General features: G+C 46.0%; 6 protein-coding genes across 6 annotated transcripts; 3 read left to right on the top strand and 3 right to left on the bottom strand.

Annotated features, from left to right (window-relative positions):
• Positions 1-353: 353 nt before the first annotated feature.
• Positions 354-1592, bottom strand: DFJ58DRAFT_738566 (uncharacterized protein; the record flags this gene model as incomplete). The annotated part of the gene is made up of 2 exons (XM_041386998.1): positions 354-656; positions 816-1592. The coding sequence occupies 2 exons, from the start codon at positions 1590-1592 to the stop codon at positions 354-356; spliced, it is 1080 nt and encodes a 359-aa protein (XP_041234871.1).
• Positions 1593-2408: 816 nt separating this feature from the next.
• DFJ58DRAFT_738565 (uncharacterized protein) lies at positions 2409-4976 on the bottom strand (the record flags this gene model as incomplete). Its single annotated transcript, XM_041386997.1, has 14 exons — positions 2409-2537; positions 2588-2624; positions 2672-2743; positions 2871-2976; positions 3016-3088; positions 3143-3307; positions 3358-3526; positions 3582-3787; positions 3834-4075; positions 4152-4236; positions 4283-4471; positions 4519-4659; positions 4707-4817; positions 4866-4976. The coding sequence occupies 14 exons, from the start codon at positions 4974-4976 to the stop codon at positions 2409-2411; spliced, it is 1836 nt and encodes a 611-aa protein (XP_041234870.1).
• Positions 4977-5381: 405 nt separating this feature from the next.
• Positions 5382-6130, bottom strand: DFJ58DRAFT_738564 (uncharacterized protein; the record flags this gene model as incomplete). The annotated part of the gene is made up of 3 exons (XM_041386996.1): positions 5382-5501; positions 5549-5641; positions 5690-6130. 3 exons carry the CDS (start codon positions 6128-6130, stop codon positions 5382-5384), a joined length of 654 nt encoding a protein of 217 aa, XP_041234869.1.
• A 2573-nt stretch (positions 6131-8703) lies between these two features.
• DFJ58DRAFT_849591 (uncharacterized protein) lies at positions 8704-9725 on the top strand (the record flags this gene model as incomplete). The annotated part of the gene is made up of 5 exons (XM_041393723.1): positions 8704-8767; positions 8820-9133; positions 9190-9320; positions 9389-9507; positions 9556-9725. The coding sequence occupies 5 exons, from the start codon at positions 8704-8706 to the stop codon at positions 9723-9725; spliced, it is 798 nt and encodes a 265-aa protein (XP_041234868.1).
• A 3529-nt stretch (positions 9726-13254) lies between these two features.
• Positions 13255-13812, top strand: DFJ58DRAFT_738561 (uncharacterized protein; the record flags this gene model as incomplete). Its single annotated transcript, XM_041386995.1, has 1 exon — positions 13255-13812. One exon carries the CDS (start codon positions 13255-13257, stop codon positions 13810-13812), a length of 558 nt encoding a protein of 185 aa, XP_041234867.1.
• A 283-nt stretch (positions 13813-14095) lies between these two features.
• On the top strand, positions 14096-15466 carry DFJ58DRAFT_738560 (uncharacterized protein; the record flags this gene model as incomplete). The annotated part of the gene is made up of 4 exons (XM_041386994.1): positions 14096-14458; positions 14513-14718; positions 14772-15091; positions 15141-15466. 4 exons carry the CDS (start codon positions 14096-14098, stop codon positions 15464-15466), a joined length of 1215 nt encoding a protein of 404 aa, XP_041234866.1.
• Between the last annotated feature and the right edge of the window lie 4282 nt (positions 15467-19748).

Here is a 19748-nt window from a genome sequence, read left to right as displayed (position 1 = left end):
TTGGACCTTTTCTCCTTGAGGTCCATGTAAGATTGGGACCGTTAAGAACGGGTCGCTAGTTCTTGTTTGAATTGGATTCCCTGATGCGTCCACCATATAGACATCAGTGATAGAATTGTCCTGCATAGGAGAAGTACAACCAGAGAAAATTCTGCCCTAGCGATAATAGGATCTGTCTCTTCCAACTTGGAAGAGGTTAACGAAACTGCTGTGCTCATATCATCAGTGCGCTCTCTATGAGAATGAAGGGAGGGGAAGGCATAGTGGTAGATATCTTATGTATAGTAGGTAGCATATGTGTTAAAACTGGAGACAATTGTATGTACGTGGGTGGAGTCTGTGTTTGGGGGACGCTACTGCTCCACAGTAGGTAGGGGTCCCCCGTAGTTTTCCGGCTCCCATTCATATCCTGCTTCTTGTTGTGCCCACACATTGCTGTGCTCCCACCAGTTCTGTTCTTCTTGTACTGCGAACACTGGTGGTGTCATTGGGGCCCCATATTGCTGATAGTACGGGTGTACTGCTTGCGTAGCGTGTGCTATCGTATATGTGGGGTCGTTATCTGCCCTGGAACTGCCCGTCGTAACATTGCTGCTACGTGCTGGCGCCACCTTGACTCTTGGGGCCGGAGGGTTTTGGTCGTGACGCACTGTGAGCTGAGGTGCGTCGGTTCTGTAACTATCCCACAGGTATAACATTCACCTGATCCGACTTGCTGTGCCAGGACGTAATAGATATGGCCGTTCTAGGGATGGGACTCCTTTCGTGCCGTGCATGCGATGCCACGTGTTCACATCCGCCTCATACTGACGTACCCCTGCCTCTGTGTTCTGGCGTTGCAGTACTGCATTCAGCTTCTCCATAATCTGCGCCCTTGTAAAGGCTGTGCGCATGATTGGGTTGCCTCGCCACCCCATAGGGGTCATTCCTGCGCCCCGTACTGGTCTGCTAATTGGTGCCATCGACGCTCCTTGACTTATTATAGCATTTGGGTTTGCGTTAGGGGGTGTGGTAAGGAATGGGATAGTGTTTGTGTATGCGTGTGACGCTCGAACATATGGTTGTGCGGGCGGCCATTGTCCATGGATAAGTGTGAAAATTGGAAGGGAATAGTATTGAGCGCTGATGAGTTCTGAGCCTTCAACTGTGCAATGTTGGCGTCTCGCGTGCGGTTCATGTTCAGGTCTTCCTTGGCTCTCTTTAGTTTGACCGCTGGTACACTCTCCACGTCTTGAGGGAATTCTTGCCACGATGCGCATGAACAAGTGCAATATGTTGGGTATCCCTTCGATTGTGTATTCCACTAAGAGTCCTGTGCTGTCGCCCATGCCCATGGCGATACGCATGACCTTATTGGCCCAGATGACGTTGTCCATAGTTGCCTGTAGGTTCCCCTGGTACCATACTCCAATATCTTCCTCTTCAACGTCTGTGCCATCACTCGTTCCTTCTGTTGCGCTCGGGAGTACTGTGGTGGTTTTTGGTGGCGGCCACCTTAGCATGAATTCTCGGTGGAGATGCGCAAATGAGCTGCATGATAGGATGCTTTCATCAAACCATTGGTCTGCCGTGCTTCCTGGCGCAAGCTGCATCTTGAATCATTGTTATATGCTGTATGTCCAAGTAGCTATCTGGCATGGAAAGTTGAAATTGGGTGAACCATAGTGATGGCTCTTCCTTCTCTCTATAGTCGCCATGGAATAGCGGTACTGAGCGAGGGTTATCGCTGCCCATGGTTAGCGTTTGGGGACAAGGTGTAGGGTACGGTTTTGTGTTTATGAATGATGATGTGGAACTAGGGGTGGTAGAAACCGCTATCCGCGCTGAGTTGGCGTAAAATGAGCTGGATGTAAGTGTGTCATAGGGCTATCTGGCTCGTTTTCCGATGGTGATCCCACTCGGATAGACTGGCGTAGAAGCGGAGGGGCCGAAAATGTTGCGCAGATGGCAAGGGGTGGTTATTCCTGATTTGATGTTGTCTCCCTGTACAGGAGTGGTTGATGATGTGGATGAAGGAGTTTGAGTATTGGTCAATAGAAAACTTTGGGATGTGAGCTGTCATATACGAGCAACGTCGTTTACCGTGAGTCGTTCTGGTTCTCTGGCTGCTGTTGCCAATGTGTATTCCGTCATGCAATGGGTCGTTGTCCTACTCTCATCACCAGATGACCTGGTCACACCCGGCACTCAGGAGAGGATGGGAACCACTGCTGTCTATGATGATGGTGTGTGCTATGTGTCCTCTACATGTCTATGTGCGCTGGACCTCTGAGACCTGCAAGACCCCTGGCACCCCTCTGCCTACTCCTCCTGCCTGCTACTCCCGTCCCACCAGCAACCCCTGGCGCAACCCGCAGCACAATACATCTTTAATGGGAGGAGATGTCTGTTTTCCCTGGGGAAAATCCTCAGCGCACAATCAGAACCACGCAGACCAACTTCATCCGGAACAGTTCCAGACCCATTGGAAGTAATCCATAGGTCAGATGCATCATTGCGTTCAGCTGCTGGAATGCCAGGACAGTATCATCCGCCGACTGTGTAAGAGTGTGAACTACAAATCGAATGCATACTCAAATGTACATACTGTATAGTATGCCATGCTAACCATGCCAACATGCCAACTGCAAAATCGGATTAGTACCAAAAATCAGAGATAATAACCACTTACACAACAAACTCTATCAAGCCTCCTGTGCTCACAATTGGTCTGCCCACATGGTTTTCTGCCACAATAGGCTCCCTAATGACCCGCAGTTAATGTCACTGGACAATTATAACCAATCAGCAGTTCATATGTACAATGTCTGGGCTACTCTGGGCTATGCTATCATACAAATAACACCTCGTTTATCAAATTAAGGATTTACTGGTGGGCAACGATAATCTCCATCCTCTGGAACTTCTTCTTTGATACTGTGAATGATGAGCGTTGGTCAACCAACCAAGAAGCATCATAGAATGCTCTTGGCAGGCCTTCGATTGCTGTTCAAGAAGACTTTGATTTAGCATTACGAAGATGCTTTGCAGGCTTGCTTCCACGAGGAGTGAAAACTGCAGCACCCATCAAACGCTGTTGGTCAATAATCTGCATCTCGTAAGTGAAATCTGCTCTCCATGGCATACTTTTCTAATGAAAGACCTGAATGTCTCCATCTTCGTGCTCACTCTCGTCAGAGCTCATGCCATCTTTGCCAAGATTCTCCACAATATCCTGAAGATACTCCCACACTGCCTGATCATGCTTTCCTGTCGCAATCCTATCACTCAGGAGCGTCGACATGACTTTTTTTCGAGTCTCGAACTTCTATTGGATAGCTCAATATGCTTCCATACTCTGAAAAAAAGGTAACTGACCGTCACCCTGTGAGTGAGGACCCTAGCGAGCCGCAGTCGCTCATCTGTTTGATCCACAAGTCGATCTCCCACTTGTTGCGCGGTCTTGCGAGTACCGTCGCTGAGGCTGAGAGGTTGAACCCTTCTCCAACACTTGCGGCATTGACCGAATTTCAGTGTAATGTCATCTCTTAGATTGAGAAGATCGTCTAGCCCATCCGTTTGCCACTTGCATAGTTGCATACTGGGAACAAAGTAAATCAATGACATGTTGGTTCCACATGGAGTTGTGTGTGGTCGTCATATCCCATCGCATTGCAAGTGGGTCAGGACCAGGGCCCGTTCCATGTGCGAAAGACAATATAGCTTCATGTGACGCTGACACATGAAGCATAAATTCTTCGTCTTTTGTGGCGTGGAATGCATTTTTGAACAACTCTCGGACATTTGCCTAATGTTTGCATGAGCAGAGGTATTTGCTTTAAGTAATTACGAACCTTATTGTCTTGGCGCTGGGTATCCATGAAACTTTCAACAGGGGGTTTAAGCCGTTTGCGTCTTGGGCAAGGTCCCCGGGAAGACATCATTTGAGGAGTCTGAAGAACCTTTGCAAGTGCCTCAGCAAGCATGCCTATGGTCGCGTTCATGATCGGGACATCTCCTAGGAGTGAAGTCAGGGAGGGTCTACTGTCTGTCTGAGGTTCCTCGTCCGCGTCAGATTCGGAGCTGGAACGGGAATCTATAATGCACGGTGTCAGCAGACAATGTGCATGTGAGTCATCGGCTTACTGGCGAAAACCCAACGATATTGGTACATGTAGCCACAGGTTTTTTGCCAACAAGATGCTGCCAGGCAGGTGCAAACGCAGGTGATAGAGCATTGGCATGTCGAATTTGATTCTGTGAAATGGTAAGAACTCTGGAACACCAGCAATTCAATACGTACATCCAACGAATTAATTTTGGAACTATACTTGACGTCCAAGCGGGTTAATTCAGATTCATTGTCAGCCAAAAGTCTATCTCTTGCTAAACCCATTTCGTGTTCAAACTGAGATTCTTTCTCGGCCAAGAAGTGTTCTATTTCAGCGCAGGCCTCTGTTTGGGCCTTTTGACGATCAAGTACCATATTGTTCTGTCAATGCAAGTCAGAATGTTTATATGACGGCAAAAGCATCCTACCTGAAGCTCTGCAACTTCTTTACGATCGTTCTCGTCCAAGGAGGTGAGGGCATTAGTACTGTCATCCTGAAGAGATTGATTCTGTTGTTGATGCTGTGCAATGGCTGACTGCAGCTGTGATTCGCGGACGTTCGAAGTGATCTGAAGCGAATTAAGTATGGGCACGAGGGATGTGAGATTACATTTACCTGCATGTGGCGCTTTCGAAGTAAAAGATCATGATTTCTAAAATTTAGCTTGCACACATCTTCGCGCAGCTTGGATGACTGATCGACTTCTTTGAGAAAGACTTTATTGGGCTAAACATTCGTTAGCTAATATAAGGAGGCAAATTTGATGATCCCCACTGGCTGCTCGTCGTCATCTCTCGCCCTACGAGCAAACTGCCAAGGATTATCTAACTCCATTGCAGACTCCTCGTTGAAGGAAAGAGCCGGTTGCGGTGGGTATGTGTGCATTATTGCTGAGGGACGACAATCATTGTGATCTATGCCAGCCAACATAGCATTTGCAGGTGGGTACGTATGTGTTGCGGCCGAACAAAGTTTGTGGAGGGGGGTGTGACTCCACAACTTCAGGAACCGGAACGTCCGAAGAGAAAAGGGACATCAGACAGGACATCTTGAACCAACAGGATATTTTGCAATCAGCAACTTTTATCTTATCTGAAAGATGACTCACTCATTGTGTAACCGAATGTGAATATGTTGACGATCTGGATCCTTAGACTATAATCACATTCAAACCAAACAAACCCTGGTATCATGATAACATGCTTTATCAACAATGGCATTCTGACCGCTTCTGGCACAAAAGTATTGACTATGGCTTCCCAACTCCTTCTGGAATAACGCAATGTATTATTATTTATGAGAATTCTTTTGTCGTGCCTTCGCAGAAGTGTTTTTCAGTTGCATCTGAATTATGTCTCCTACTGGCCAACACCCATGATAGTCAGCTAATTCTGGAAATTGGGTCAGAGCCTAGAAAATAAGTTAATATCAAGCTGCCATAGTAACTGTAGAAACACCTCTTTGTGAACCTCATGCAACGCAACAGGGGTTTGAAGTTTCTTGCTCGTGTCAACGTCACAGTACCTCTTGATTGACCAGTGAACGCACTCCTAATTTTAAGTGAGGACGAAGAAAAATATAAACCACTACAGTCTCACCTTGAGAGACTTGAAGCGGTTAACATCCCATTTGAGCGCCTTTTCCAATTTGTACCCGCCCCAGCCAGGACACCCAGCCTCACCCTCCAGTTTGAGGATTTTAGAGTCCTTGGAACTTAGAGAGGATAAGGAGGAATATGTCGACACCTTCTCAGACTCGCCGTTCTCTGGCCCGAAAGAAACTGATTTAACAACTTTGGGGGTAGGTGCACGAGAAGTGATGGGTAATGTTCCACGAGATGTGGTCATGAAGACGCGGGAAGGAGTAAAGGTGCGTCCCCTGAGTGGAAGAGTAGAGAATACCATCTCTTCCTGTGGAGAAATCAAGATGTGTGATAATGTAGCACAAAACATCTCCGTGTGATATGTCAATAATGGTAGGGCCTGGGGAGGACCTTCAGATTCATAAAAAGGAATGACGGGAGTGGAGAATTGAAGCATGACTGACTTTGGAACTGACCAGAGCCGCAAGAAGATATTTGATGTCAAATAATGGATGACAGCAACGGCAATTTGGGTCTAGATCGGAAACCCAGGGTTGCCAAGTGGATGGCGTTTGTTGTGATATCCCTATATTAACCACAAGGTCTTGATGTTTACATCTATCCTCGTTGGACACAAGAACGCAATTAATTGCCTAGCAGTCTCTCACAATGGAAATTCGTTAGCAAGCGGGGGTATGTTGAATATTCAGATTGACATTCTACATACTCACCCAAGTACTAGGCTCAGATGGCATGAGGATTTGGGACCCCAAATGACAAGTGCAGCTCCCAACTCCACGTCAAACACCAGCCATCCAAAATCCGGCCAATCTGGTGACTTGCACGTGCTGGATAACACACCAAGAAGCAATGCACAAAACACTATGCTATGGCACAGGACTGGGCTTTATATGCATTTGGCAACAGCAAGGACAAGGCTTAGAAGACTTCAATGCAAAGGTGTCAAGGCGAATTGGAACGGGTAAAGAGATCATGTGCCTCACCTATGACCATACTGGCGACGACACTTGTATTGCAAGTGGAACACACAACAAATGAGTTCAAGTATGGACATACGACTTCAAAGGACCATTGATACCAGTCTTCAGCATTGAGCTCTCCACCACCATTCCGCGTAGTGTCAACTTCAATCGAACAGCAAGTAGAAACTTGCTTGTATTCGGAATGTATGACAGTGAGATGTAGGTGCACGTCCATACATTATCAGTACAGGTCCAATGTTATTTCAGACATACGCTTCAGGGCTCAGATGGCATTGTCATCGCTACAAACAAGGCTGGACCAATGATGTGAGTGATATCAGCAGGCAAGTCAAAATTTACTTACTGATCTACCCAAGCAGGCACGCTGTTGTGGATGCCCCTCAAACACTGTTCCTAATCAACAACATGATGAATGGATTTAGCTTGCATTGATTAGAAGATGGAGCATGCATCTGTACCTATAACACCAACCCAATGAAGACATTCCCAAAGCAGGTGGTTTTTGGTGAACAGGCTACCCTGATCGTTGAAGGCAGTGACACAGGAACTATTCATATTTTTGACAAGAATGAAGGCACCCTTAGGCAAGTACTGCAACATGCAGACAGGGGGCGAGTGCAAACTGTAACGGTGAGATATTTTCATCAACTAATGGAATGCAAGTCTGACAGGTACAAGACGTATGACAGCATGCACCATAGCCTGATTTTTGGAGCAACATCTACCAATGACGCAGAACCGACCATCTCCATCTGGTGTCGCAAATGTGTGACTTTGCCAAGCAACTGTCCACTGGGGTCAGTGGTCAAGAATTTCATGTGGGGAGTACTCCAGCTGGCTATCGCAATGGTGATAATAGCATATGTTATTAATATAGTACGTCATAATATGGGATGCGAAGCACTCACTAATCAGAATGCAGTGGATTGGTCAAACATCGGGGATCACATTGCTGGGAAATGTCTGGCGGGAGTATTCAAGTTAGGGGCTCGAACGAGTGACTTAATGAATGCTGACATCCGTTCCTTGGTAGAACAATACATTGAGGCGCAGAGAGGTGAAGAACTGGAGCGATCGCGAAGCTCGGGAATGAATAACAGGCATGGTGGACGAGCAAAGCTGCAAGAAGAGTGACATGTGGTCATTCTGCTCAGCAATTGATGTTAGAGTATGAAGTACTATTTAAATATCAAGTGCATGCTTACCTGTCCAAATTTTGGGCGGAAAGCGGGCGTCCAACACAGATGCGCTGCAAGAAGAGCGACATGTGGTCATTCTGACTGGCAATTAATGTTAAGGCATGAACACTATTTAAATATCAAGTGCATACTTACCTGTCCAACTTTTAAGCAGATTGCGGGTGTCCATCACAGACGCGCAACAGCTGCATTCATTGATGCGAAATGTTTATTGTGCAAGTCAAATTGCTAAAGTGATGCTCTACTCTACAATACATTGTGATACGAACTTTACACTACGAACATAGCGAAGCTTGGCATGGAATTCAGAAAGAAAGCCAATCTACTGAATGAGCGGCTGTATATAGTGAATGCCTGCATAATCAAACTCCGCCAGAAATTTGAGTGGCCATTTTGCGCCCACTGCCAGACCGGCATTGCCCGCTGAGTTTCAATCTATAGTCATTCTGTATATCATGGCTTCTGTCTACCTGAACTGGTTTTCTTTTCCAATTCCCATACATCATTGATAGTGTTAGTACTTGTGCAGAATATTGTTATAGTAGTAGTGGACCTAACAATACTTAGAACAAAAAACACTATGGTCCACCTCCCGCATAATAGACAATTTGCTGTGTCCACTGTGGCTGCTGTGGTCCACACTGCAGTTGTTCACTATAAATACTGGTCTCGCACCTTCATGGTTTTCTTTCCGCTACAACTACCTCGATACGACAGTATTACTAGTCTTAATGTAGACTTAACTATTGAATCTATTGAATCTAGTATGTGATGTTCCAAGTTCGCGTTATCATAATGCTGAACCTATTTTATAGACGACAGAAACCATGGCCAAACGTGCCGCATCCAATGATGGTGCACCTACCTCGAAGCGTATCAGAATTGATGACAGTGAGTAGCAATATGATATTGCCCTATGGCTTTATTCATGAGCGAATCACAGGGAATCAGACAACACCACTAGCGGATAAACATGCATGGGCAATCTTGGAGCAGTTCCTTACCACGGACATGACGTACCCTCAGATGGAAGAAGCTCTACTATCGTACCTCAGCGATCGATATTCCGCAGATGATTGGAAGGAATCCCGAGACGCATTATTTTCCGGTGACGATGATGACAAGCTTGCCTTGGCAAACCTTCGTGCTGTCAAGGCAAAGCACATACATCCAGCCTCATCCGCTCCCAAGGATTCTTCCATGGCCGACAGGCGATCGACCAGTGCACACATTCAAAGTTCACGTAGACGAGCCAGAGTAAGCGAAAGTATTTGATTATAATACTTTCACATGCTAAACAGCCACTGTATTAGTTGAAAAATCCCTACCTTGATCTGGCTGCAGAGGACAACAACAACAACAAGGATGATGATGAGGAGGGGGGGGGGAGGGGGAGGAGGAGGAGGAGGAGGACAACCACAATAAACCCTCAGAGTCCTGGAAGGTTACCCCCTTGCCAGGACTATCATCAGCCGCCAGGTTTACTGCAGCTATCAACAAAATCACGAATAGATTCGAAGGCACACAACCTAGCTCATCACAAGATCATCAGACTATTCCCACCTCAATATCTGGCCTCATCCCTTTAGCTGGATTGCAGGACGGGAAGATGTATCATCTCCATGTTGAACGTAAGTCTTTCTATTGATGTCATATCATTCTTAACTCATCAATTACAGGGAATGTCACAGATTATATTGCTGCACACCTTTGGAGGAAAAAATTTGCCGTCAAGGTGTTAGCTTGGTTAGCTGGCCAGCTGTATGTGGTGGCAGACAGCCCTAAAACCATCGCAGATTCGCTTCCTTTCTCGCTCTACCTCACCATTGTGGGTAACACAACAAAGTGACTGCAAGTCAGATGACAAGCAAACACTCTCTATGTTGGGTCTTTGTCATATACCATATATCCGGTTACAGATCCGATGATCTGGATCTCAGATCCGATCCAGATCCGATGAACATATCCGTCGTCCGGTCCACAGATCCGCTTTGATTCTTATTTCATTTCCTGTTCATATAACTCTAACCATCGTTCATCTCCTTTTGGTATTCCTGTACACCGGTATACCGGTTATCCTTTACTTCCGCTTTGCTTACTGATCCGCTATGCTTACTGATCCGCTACACTTATGAATCCGCTTTTACTTGTACTTCATTCCCGGTTCATGATTCGTGATCCATCCAACTTACCAATACGCTCCACTTAGACTTTGCTTATACTTTCGTACATAGCCTCGCACCTTTGCTTATTGATCATTCCATTAGCTATCCGTAGTATATAAACCTTTGTATATGCGCTGTAGTAGATCAGTTCGAATATCATCTTAGATTGCACTCATTCCGTCTGGACTCTAAGTCCCTCCGTTATCCGTCTGGACTTGAGTACGCTACTCTTGTCTACTCCAAGACTTAGGATAGATTCCTATAGTCTACATATCCGCCTCTGTCTTCGGACAGTCCTCACCCGTTAGTTTCTAGTCTGGATCCGATCCGGATTAGCCGTTACTCTATACGTTCGATATCTGGAAGTCTTAACGGATCCATTTCAATACTTATCCGTTGCAATACAAGACTTATCCGTTACGAGACTTATCCGTCTCACTAGACGCGATACTCTAGCTCTCTGAAATAAGGGGCAAGACTCGGGAAAGGGGCACAGCGCACGAGCTGAGGCCGAAGCCCTTCGGATCCGATACTACTTGAGTACGGTCTTAACAGTCTTGATATGCCATGCGATATGTTCGACCCTTAAGGGAAGCAAAGAAAGCAAGAATCCACGAAGTGATGCTGATCAACCCTGATCAAAGGCGACAAAAGGGCGATGTAAGCGCAAGAAACGCGCTCAAGGCGCGCGCGCGGGGGGAAAGTGAAACACGAAAATGCGCGAAGCGCGGGAAGGCGAAAGTGCGAAAGGCGAAAATGCCACAGAGAACTGGAATGGTAGTGCGAGCAGCGCACAAGTGTAGAGAGACGATGATATGGTGAAAGCGCAGATATTGATGGATACTGATACTGCCACTAGCTTTAGACTGATGCTAGGGCCTTAAGACGATGATGGACGCATGCATTGCATGGAACTAACTGCCAAGTACATGGTGGTAGAAAGATGTGGTGGGAAGCTGTGTAGTAAGCTAAGTAAGTTCTACCCAAGCGCTCTCCCAGGGCTCGGAGCCGAATAGGGAGCGCTCTTAGTATGTAAGTGAGGTAAAATGATGTAAAGTAAGGGTGCATAATGAAATACAAAATGTAATAGGCTAAATATGGTCTGATAATGAAAAGGGACACACCTAGGAACTGGTTGTACGATGGATGGATGCTCCTGGATGATGTGCGATGGAGTGTGCTTAAGCACAAGAAACGCGCTAAGCGCGCGCGCGGGAACGCGAAACGCGAAAGCGTGAGAAAGTGTTGCGCCTATGGCGCGTTTTGCAGGAGAGCTGTGCATTGTATGCGCAATGACTGGAGACATAGCAGAAGTTGCGCATGGAGAAGGGCGACAAGTGCGAGAGAAACGCGCTAAACGCGTGCGGGAATGCTGCGCATTGTGTGGGAAAGTAGTGCGCCTATGGCGCGTTTCGCGTGAAAGCTGCGCGTTATGTGTTAAAACAACTAGAGACATGATAGAAGTTGAATATAGCTGATGGTGCAAGTTGTGCATTGAAGGCCAATTGTCATGAGTTGTGAAAAGGTGTGAAATGTGCCCATACAGTGGCTCAAAAACCGTCCGTATGTTTTGGCATTTTTCACTATCTATAATATTGTGTGAGAACAAACAAATGCCTCAAAAACATGCTTATACCACATTGTAGTATGGCTTCAGGGCTTTCATTTGAGCCCTACACCGTGGGAATCGGTGGAGATATGGTGGAGATACAAGGCTCACAAAATGGTGACTCATGCGGACAGTTTTTTGACTCAAGTATTTTACAGTAATAACCAGGTATTCTAGTATTTTGTATGACCTCCCTTGGCTTTAATTACTGCCTCTATCCTTCTAGGCATACTCTCAATTAATTTCTGGCAATCCTCAGCTGTGATCTTCCCCCATTCCACTGCTACTCTCTCCCAAAGCTCCCATACTCCTTTAGGGGGGTTTTCATAGGCTTGAAGCTTTTTCTTGAGTGTTCCCCAGAGATGTTCAATGACATTGACATCAGGAGACTGTGCTGGCCAGTCAAGAACATTGATGTTATGTTCTTCAAACCATTCCCTAGCTCTTCTGGATGTGTGCTTGGGATCATTATCCTGTTGGAAAATGATATCTTCTTCATCAATCCCTGATTCTGCCAAGCTAGGCAGCAAGTGGTCATTTAAAATGTCCATATACTGCTCAGCATTCATCTTCCCCTCAACCTCAGCAAGCATTCCCACACCATTCCATCCCATACAGCCCCATACCATTAAAGAACCTCCTCCAAACTTGACAGTCCCATTAACCTCTCTGTCTGTTAGGCCATCTCCCTTCTTTTTCCATACATACACCTTCCCCATCTGACCCAATCCTATTGATTTTGGTCTCATCTGACCATATAACATGCTTCCAGTCCTCTACAGTCCAGTGTTGATGAGCTAAGGCAAAGGCTAGTCTTCTCTGCCTATGTTGATGGAGAGAAGAGGCTTTTTCTTCTTTGTTACTGCCTTGAGATGAGCTGCCTTGAGAACATTCCTCACAGTTTGTGAAGAGACAGGGGTAGTGATGGTGGAATTGATATAATGGGTGGCTTGGACAGCATTATCAGCCTTTCCTGTAGTGATATGTTGGATAATAGCCCTTTTGTCAGTAGAGGTAAGCTTGGATGGACGTCCTCCACAAGAGTTTTCCTTGTCTGGGTGGCTTTCTTTGATGAACTTGGCCACAGTGGACTTGCATATTCCAGTTCTAGAGGAGAATTTGGCGAGCAGAGAGGCCAGCATAAGACAGAGAGAGGATATTATCTCTTTGAGCAGAGGAGATGGCTTTCATGGTGATTATGACTATGATACATGAGATATTCTGGTTTATATAGTTAGATATAGTCATAAAATAACATAATGACACCACTTTATAATTTATATAATAGTGGCATGATTTTTATGGTGTCATAAATAATGATTTATATAGTTTTAATATACACTCAAAAAACTGTCCACATGAGTCATCATTTTATAAGCCTTATATCTCCACCATATCTCCGCCGATTCCCACGGTGTAGGGCTCAAATAAAAGCCCTGAAGCCATACTACAATGTGGTATAAGTATGTCCTTGAGGAATTTGTTCATTCTCACACAATATCATAGATAGTGAAAAATGTCAAAACATGCGGACAGTTTTTTGAGCCACTGTATGTGCCTGCAGAAACGCAAGTCTCTACACCGTGAAACAATATCTCGTCATAATGGACGAGGAAGGTGAAATGGTCAAGCATTCTTGCAGCAAGCTTCCCAATCCAGCCTGGGTGAGGATCAAGCATGGCAAGTATAAGGGCGACATAGCTCAAGTCTTCAATTCTGATTTGCCAAATGATCTGGTTGCGGTCTTGGTTCCCCTAAGAGATTTCCCATACCCCATGTCTCGGGGATCTCGATCTCTACTCGACCCATCCCGCCTTCCAAACAGGGACGCGGTCTCCAACATCAATCACGGTGACGAAGTTATAGGCTGCAAGTACAAAGGAGAAAGATACTACATGGGCCTCCTACTTCACAACTTCCACCACGATCACCTAGAACGTGTTGTCTGCCCTCACATTAACGACATTGAACTCCATTTGCGATCCGGATGGGACAAGTCATTCCTCGAGAGCACTGTGGTTGCGTTTTCAATGCAGTTCTTGCACGCAGGTGATTGGGCCAGGATCATCAAAGGAGATCTTAGTTCAGAAGTCGGGAAGGTCACCTCAACTGACCATACTGTCGGTTCTGCCACCTTGGATTTGAACTTGAGTGGACACTGAAAGGAAGTAGAATGTCGACTGCAGGACATAGAACGCGTGTTTCGGATCGGCAACACGGTTTGAGTTTGTAGCAGGTCCATACTTCAGTGTGGAGGGGCACATTATTGAAATGGTAGATGATATATTTTGTCTTTGTCAAGATGTCTCAAAGGAAGAGGTGAAGGTCTATTTTCAATTCAGATTTGGCGAAATCATCTAATACAATGCATCATGGCAGGTGGAAGTTTCAAAGTACTATCTGGACCAGCGCCCTCTGACTCACACGCGGCAAGCACGACCACCAATGCAGCAACTTTTTACACCTCCCACTGATGTTGAATCAATTCAAATATGGGATTGTGTAGATGTACTTGTGGGGGAGCACATAGGCAAGTGTGGCATCGTGCGTTGGCTGCCCAAGAGAGGAGACAGTCTGTGGTTCCAGGACGGAACATTGTACATTCCGGTTCCCATTGCAGTTGTTCAGCGGACACACCTCCCACACCTTCAGACATTACAGTTCACGAAGGACAAGGGCTATGATGTCAAACCTGGAGACATTGTGAGAGTCGCCTGTGGGCCAGAATATCAGATAAAAGGGATCGTGCGAAGCGTCGACTTTCCGAATGCTCGTTTGACCCTACTCTCTGACATCGATCATTCACTCGTCAGTAATATCTTCCTCAACCTATGTATATCTAGGAATACTGACTTCTGGCAGGTTGATGTTCCCATCTCATTCATGATGAAAATACACAATGCCAGCCTGGATTCCTTCAAACAGGACATCAGACAAGAAGTATTCATCATTGGGGGTGACCATAAGGGTTACCGAGCTACGCTCTACAGTCTCACCGTAGAGAAATGTACAATTGCTTTGCATGGGCAGCAACACACTACAATTCCACTCGAGAACGTTGCCACAAGGTAAGCAGCACGCGTATTTTCATACCAGACTAATTGCTCATATGTGTGTTTAGGTATGGAAGGAGACTAAATGGTGCAATGCTCGAAGGAATAGACATGTTGTCTTTCTGTGAGATGCGGAGAAAATCGTACCTAGCCCCACAACCTCGAAGTGTCACCCCCCCACCTGAAAAGGCTCACTCTAGCTCGTTGACTGCAATTGCAGATCCTGGCACATTCTCATCCGCCTGGACCAACTGGACCACCAGCCCCGAGGATCAGGCTTGCAGTCCTTTGCCCAGCATTAATCCCAGCTCTTTGACTGCCGATCCGAAACCCTGGACTGTTGATACACTAGATAACATTGATTCTCGATCGGAGAAACTCAAAGAGGGTGAGTCCATCCGGGGAGGCATCATTATATTTAGCTTATTTCATTGTAGGCCCACTAGCTTGGCTAATGACGAAGGAATTTTCCTCCAAGTTCACCACGTATCACGTGATGTTAAAAGTCTCGCCCTCCTTCATGAGAGGCAGGCTACACAATCAATTTGTGTCAACCGCTTGTCCTGATCCCTTCCTCGGTCTGAATGGACCCGCCCCCGAGGGCTGTGTTGCAGTGTTCTGTTCATCGAACGGTGCAGGCACTGCCATTCAGCACTATCACATACCTATCACAGATCTAAGCCCAGTTCCTCCTCGCAAAAAAAAACCAAGAGTGCATTGTTCTAGATGGGAGTCATCGCGGTTCCATCTCTACTATAGCTAAGTGTAACCTTAAGAAGAACACCGTGGATATTGCAGTTACTCCTTCTACCTTAGTTAATTTACGTTTCAATCAAATCTGTCTTCTGGAGAAGTCACGCACTACTATGTGATACCATTACTGCTAGTACTACTGTGCCGTTCAATACCATTACTGTTACGAAAGCACCCTGTGTGATGAATACCTGATGACTGCCCAGCGAGCGCCCAATGAATGTGCACTATGATTTCCCATTGCTTAAATGTCGCATTTTCTCATACTCATTTGAATGTAAGGTAAATTATAATTTTCCGGAGTGGCAACACGTCTGTTATTATATAATATTGTGTGGAACGTTTTTCTGCATTTCAAAATTTCACATTTATCTTTGGACGAAAAAGTTAACATTTAGGCCAATATTTTCCGAAAAGTGAAAAACTTCGAGTTTTTCATACATTTAAATAGTTCAAAATTGGTATCAAAATATGTTATTTGTGCTTTTGCCATTATTCCAGTGATAAAATTCAATGTACGAATGACTAATTTGACATTCTCATTTCAATCAAAATCTTGCCTGAGGGAAAACTCTGAAACCGCCGGTGTGTGAAGCAGCATAAAAACGCACAATACACGCACCTCAGAGAAAGACAGCCACAGTCCCTCAATCGTGCTCAACACGATCAACCTCCAGTAAAATGCCAAAGCTCATTGCAAGCACCACACCCATTCGAACTTTTGAAGATCATGAGGATACCGTCAGGGGACTCAGTGCAGTCACAGTTTTCCCCGATAAGCGACGAATAGTTACGGGCTCTGGCGACAAGACACTTCTTCTTTGGGACTTGGAGACAGGTGTTGTGTTGAAGAAGATGGAGGGGCATAGCAGTCGGGTGTTTGCATTGGCGGTATCACGAGATGGTCAAATAATAGCAAGTGGTGATGAAAATGGAGAAATCATTCCCTGGCACGGGTGAAACTGGTGAATCTCTCATCCAACCCATCAAAGCCCACACCGATTATATCCACTCAGTGGATTTTTTCTCCGGATGGTGTGGTGCTGGCTTCTGGTTCATTGGACAAGATGAAGTTTTGGTGTACCAAAACATGGCAGATGCAAGGAGAATCAATCCAGTTTGGTTCTACTCTTGCCATCTTATGTGTTCGATATTCGCCTTCTGGTGAACTTCTTGCCATCACAACAACCTGTGGTATCCAAATTTATAATCCAGGCACCAGGGAATGTGTTGCATCTTTTGGGGATTACACCTTGTCACTCGCATGGACACCCAATGGCACACACCTTCTTTCAACATGCGATTATACCATACAAGAGTGGGATCCATTGACCTGGGAGCAGGTCGGTCTTCCCTGGGAAGGCCACACTAGCCGTATCAACGCCATTGCCATTCATCCCACTGGCACCCTCGTCGTGTCACATAGTGCAGTAACATATCTCCGTATTATACGAGTGGACGGACGTGCATAATATCCCGTATGATACGGGCCAGCGGACCATGGGCCGAGGGTAGATATATCCTCGACTGTGACGGATGGGCCGGGAGTGTTATTATTCCCAATGGAGACGGGTGGGGCCCAGGTGGGGAATATGTAAAGTAGATGGGTGGGCCGATGGACATGAATTTTCAATAGACGGATCGGCCGAGGTAGTTGGATATTATGTAGATGGGTGTACCAAGGTAGATATGTATCAAATAGCCGGGTATATCAAGGGTGCTTGTTATCACATAGACAGGTGGGCCCAGATATATATCATATTAGACGGGTGGGCCGACGAATTAATATTATTTTGTAGACGGGTGGGCCGACGTATTGGTATTATTTTGTAGACGAGTGGGCCGAGGGAGCGGTGAAAGATTTATTATATACGGGTGGGCCAATGGTAGACATATATTGCATAGACGGGTAGGCCGACGTAGGGGTATATAATATAAACGGGTGGGCCCAGGAGAATGATAATTGTAGACATGATGGAGCTCAGCTAGTTGTATATCATGGAGGTAATAATTCAAAGTCATCTAATGATGTAGTATGGCATGGAGCCTTGCAAAGGGGTGAAGTGGAAACTCAAGCGAAGTGTACCGAGTTCCGAGACCCGGGTCTCGACAAATGAATATGTGATGTCCAGCACACTTCCGATTGTCTGGTATTTCATTGAGCAATATATGATAATAGATCTTTGAAAGCCAACATCATCCAAGCCTACCAAATGCCAAGTTCCAACTACCAAAAATCAAGTGAAGTGTACCAATATCCGAGCCCTGACCATCAAATCCCGACAATCGACCATTGAGTCCCGACTACCGAGTCTTGAAACCCGAGTCCCAAAGCCCGAGATTTGAGTCCTGAAACCCAATGCCCGACCATTGAATCCCAACAATCGAGTATCAAGTCCCGACCAACGAGTCCCAAATATTGAGTCCCGACCATCGAGACCCAACACCCGACACCCGACACCCGACACCCGACACCCGAGATTCAAGACTCAAGTTCCGACTATGGAGTCCCGGATATCAAAAATCAAGTGAAGTGTACTGAGATCTGAGTCCAACCTGAAGGATTCCTTAGGCTGGACTTCCAAACCTTTGGATTTGTCCTTCCATCTCTATCCAAGCTTAAGGATTGATTCCTTAAGCTGGACCTTTGCCTTTCTGGCACTTCCTGTCTTTCCAAGACTTATGTCTACTTCCTGTTATCTCCGACTCCACCTAAGTGTAGCCTACCTCTGTTTGCTTCTACTCCAGACCTTGTCCATGGTAGCCTTTATTCTCCTGTCCTATAATCCTGTCCACTCCTGCTGACCTCCAGACCTTTGGATCTCCGGACCTTTGGATCTCCGGACATCTTACCTTCGGATATCAAAACCTTCGGACATTGTAACCTTTGGACATCATGACCTTCAGACATCATGACCTTTGGACATCTTAACCTTTGGACATCTGAACATTCAGATGGCGCAACCTTCAGACATCCTGTCCTCTGGACCACTCCTCCTATCTGATCCTGCTTTGGACTCTGTCCCTTGCAGTCTCTCCTCCATGTGCTTCCATCTAGGAAGCTTACCTTCAGAAGTCTTATCTTCGGACCCTATGCAGCAGGTGAAACTCCTCCAGAGTTTCCTGTACTTCTCTAGAAGTTTCTATACTCCTCCGGAAGGTTCCTGTGCTCATCCAGAAGTCCTCCAGCACTCCATCAGAGTAGCCAGTCTCCGGAAGTCCTGCAGACTTCATTGGATTTCATCTGGACTTCATTCTGAAATTAAGGGTATGTACTCGGGAAAGGTGCAAAATAAAATATACTGACTACCAAGTGCTGAGTACTAAGTGTCGAGTTCCAAGTTCCGAGTTCCGAGTTCCGAGTTCCGAGTTCCGAGTTCCGAGTTCCGAGTTCCGAGTGCCAAGTGCCCCGATGCTTTCGGGTATTAACACCCAGATAGCCCTCGCTCTCAGGGGCCCATCAGAATTTAGATCATCTCAAACGGATGTGATTTGAGTGAGATATGAGCAAAATACTATATACCGGGTGAATTTTGGCATCAGAAGTTCGATGCTTTCGGGCATTGACATGAAGATAGCCCTCGATCTCAGGGGTGTGGGAGAATTCAGATTGTCTGAAATGGATATAATTTGAGTGAGATATATGCAAAATACAATATATTGACTACTGAGTGCTGAGTACCAAGTGCAGAGTGAGCCCCTTCAGTGACAAATCCCGTATTATACGGGTCACCCGACCTACATAATATCCCGTGTAATACGGGCCAGCGTATTATGGGCCAATGTTATGTATATTCCCGATGTTGACGGGTGGGCCCATCTATGCTGATGTTATATATATCAATCGACGATAGCGGATGGGCCGGGAGAAATATTATTATGGAGATGGTGGCCCAGTGGGTAATATGTAGAGTAGGATTGACATATATTATAGACCTGAGGAGAGATGTATAGCAATAGTATTATATAGACGTGTGGGCCGACGTATTAGTATTTTTTGTAGACGGCGGGCGAGGGAGCGGTGTGAATATTATTAGATAGACGGGTGGGCCGACGTGGGGTAATATCAGATAGACGGGTGGGCCGAGGGTGAGGGGAATTATTTATTACATAGACGGGTTGGCCGATGGGGTAATATAGATAGACGGGTGGGCTGAGGGTGGGTGAGGTGAGTTATTTTTAGATAGACGGGTGGGCCGACGTGGGGTATATCAGATAGACGGGGCCGAGGTGAGCGGGGGAATTATTTATTAGATAGACGGGTGGGCCGACGGGGGTAATATCAGATAGAC

The sequence above is a fragment of the Suillus subalutaceus genome, assembly GCF_016647625.1.
Source record: "Suillus subalutaceus strain FC151 chromosome Unknown DFJ58scaffold_515, whole genome shotgun sequence".
NCBI lineage: Eukaryota > Fungi > Basidiomycota > Agaricomycetes > Boletales > Suillaceae > Suillus > Suillus subalutaceus.
Note: the sequence above shows the minus strand (reverse complement) of the source record. Positions and strands in the feature narration are given on the sequence as shown.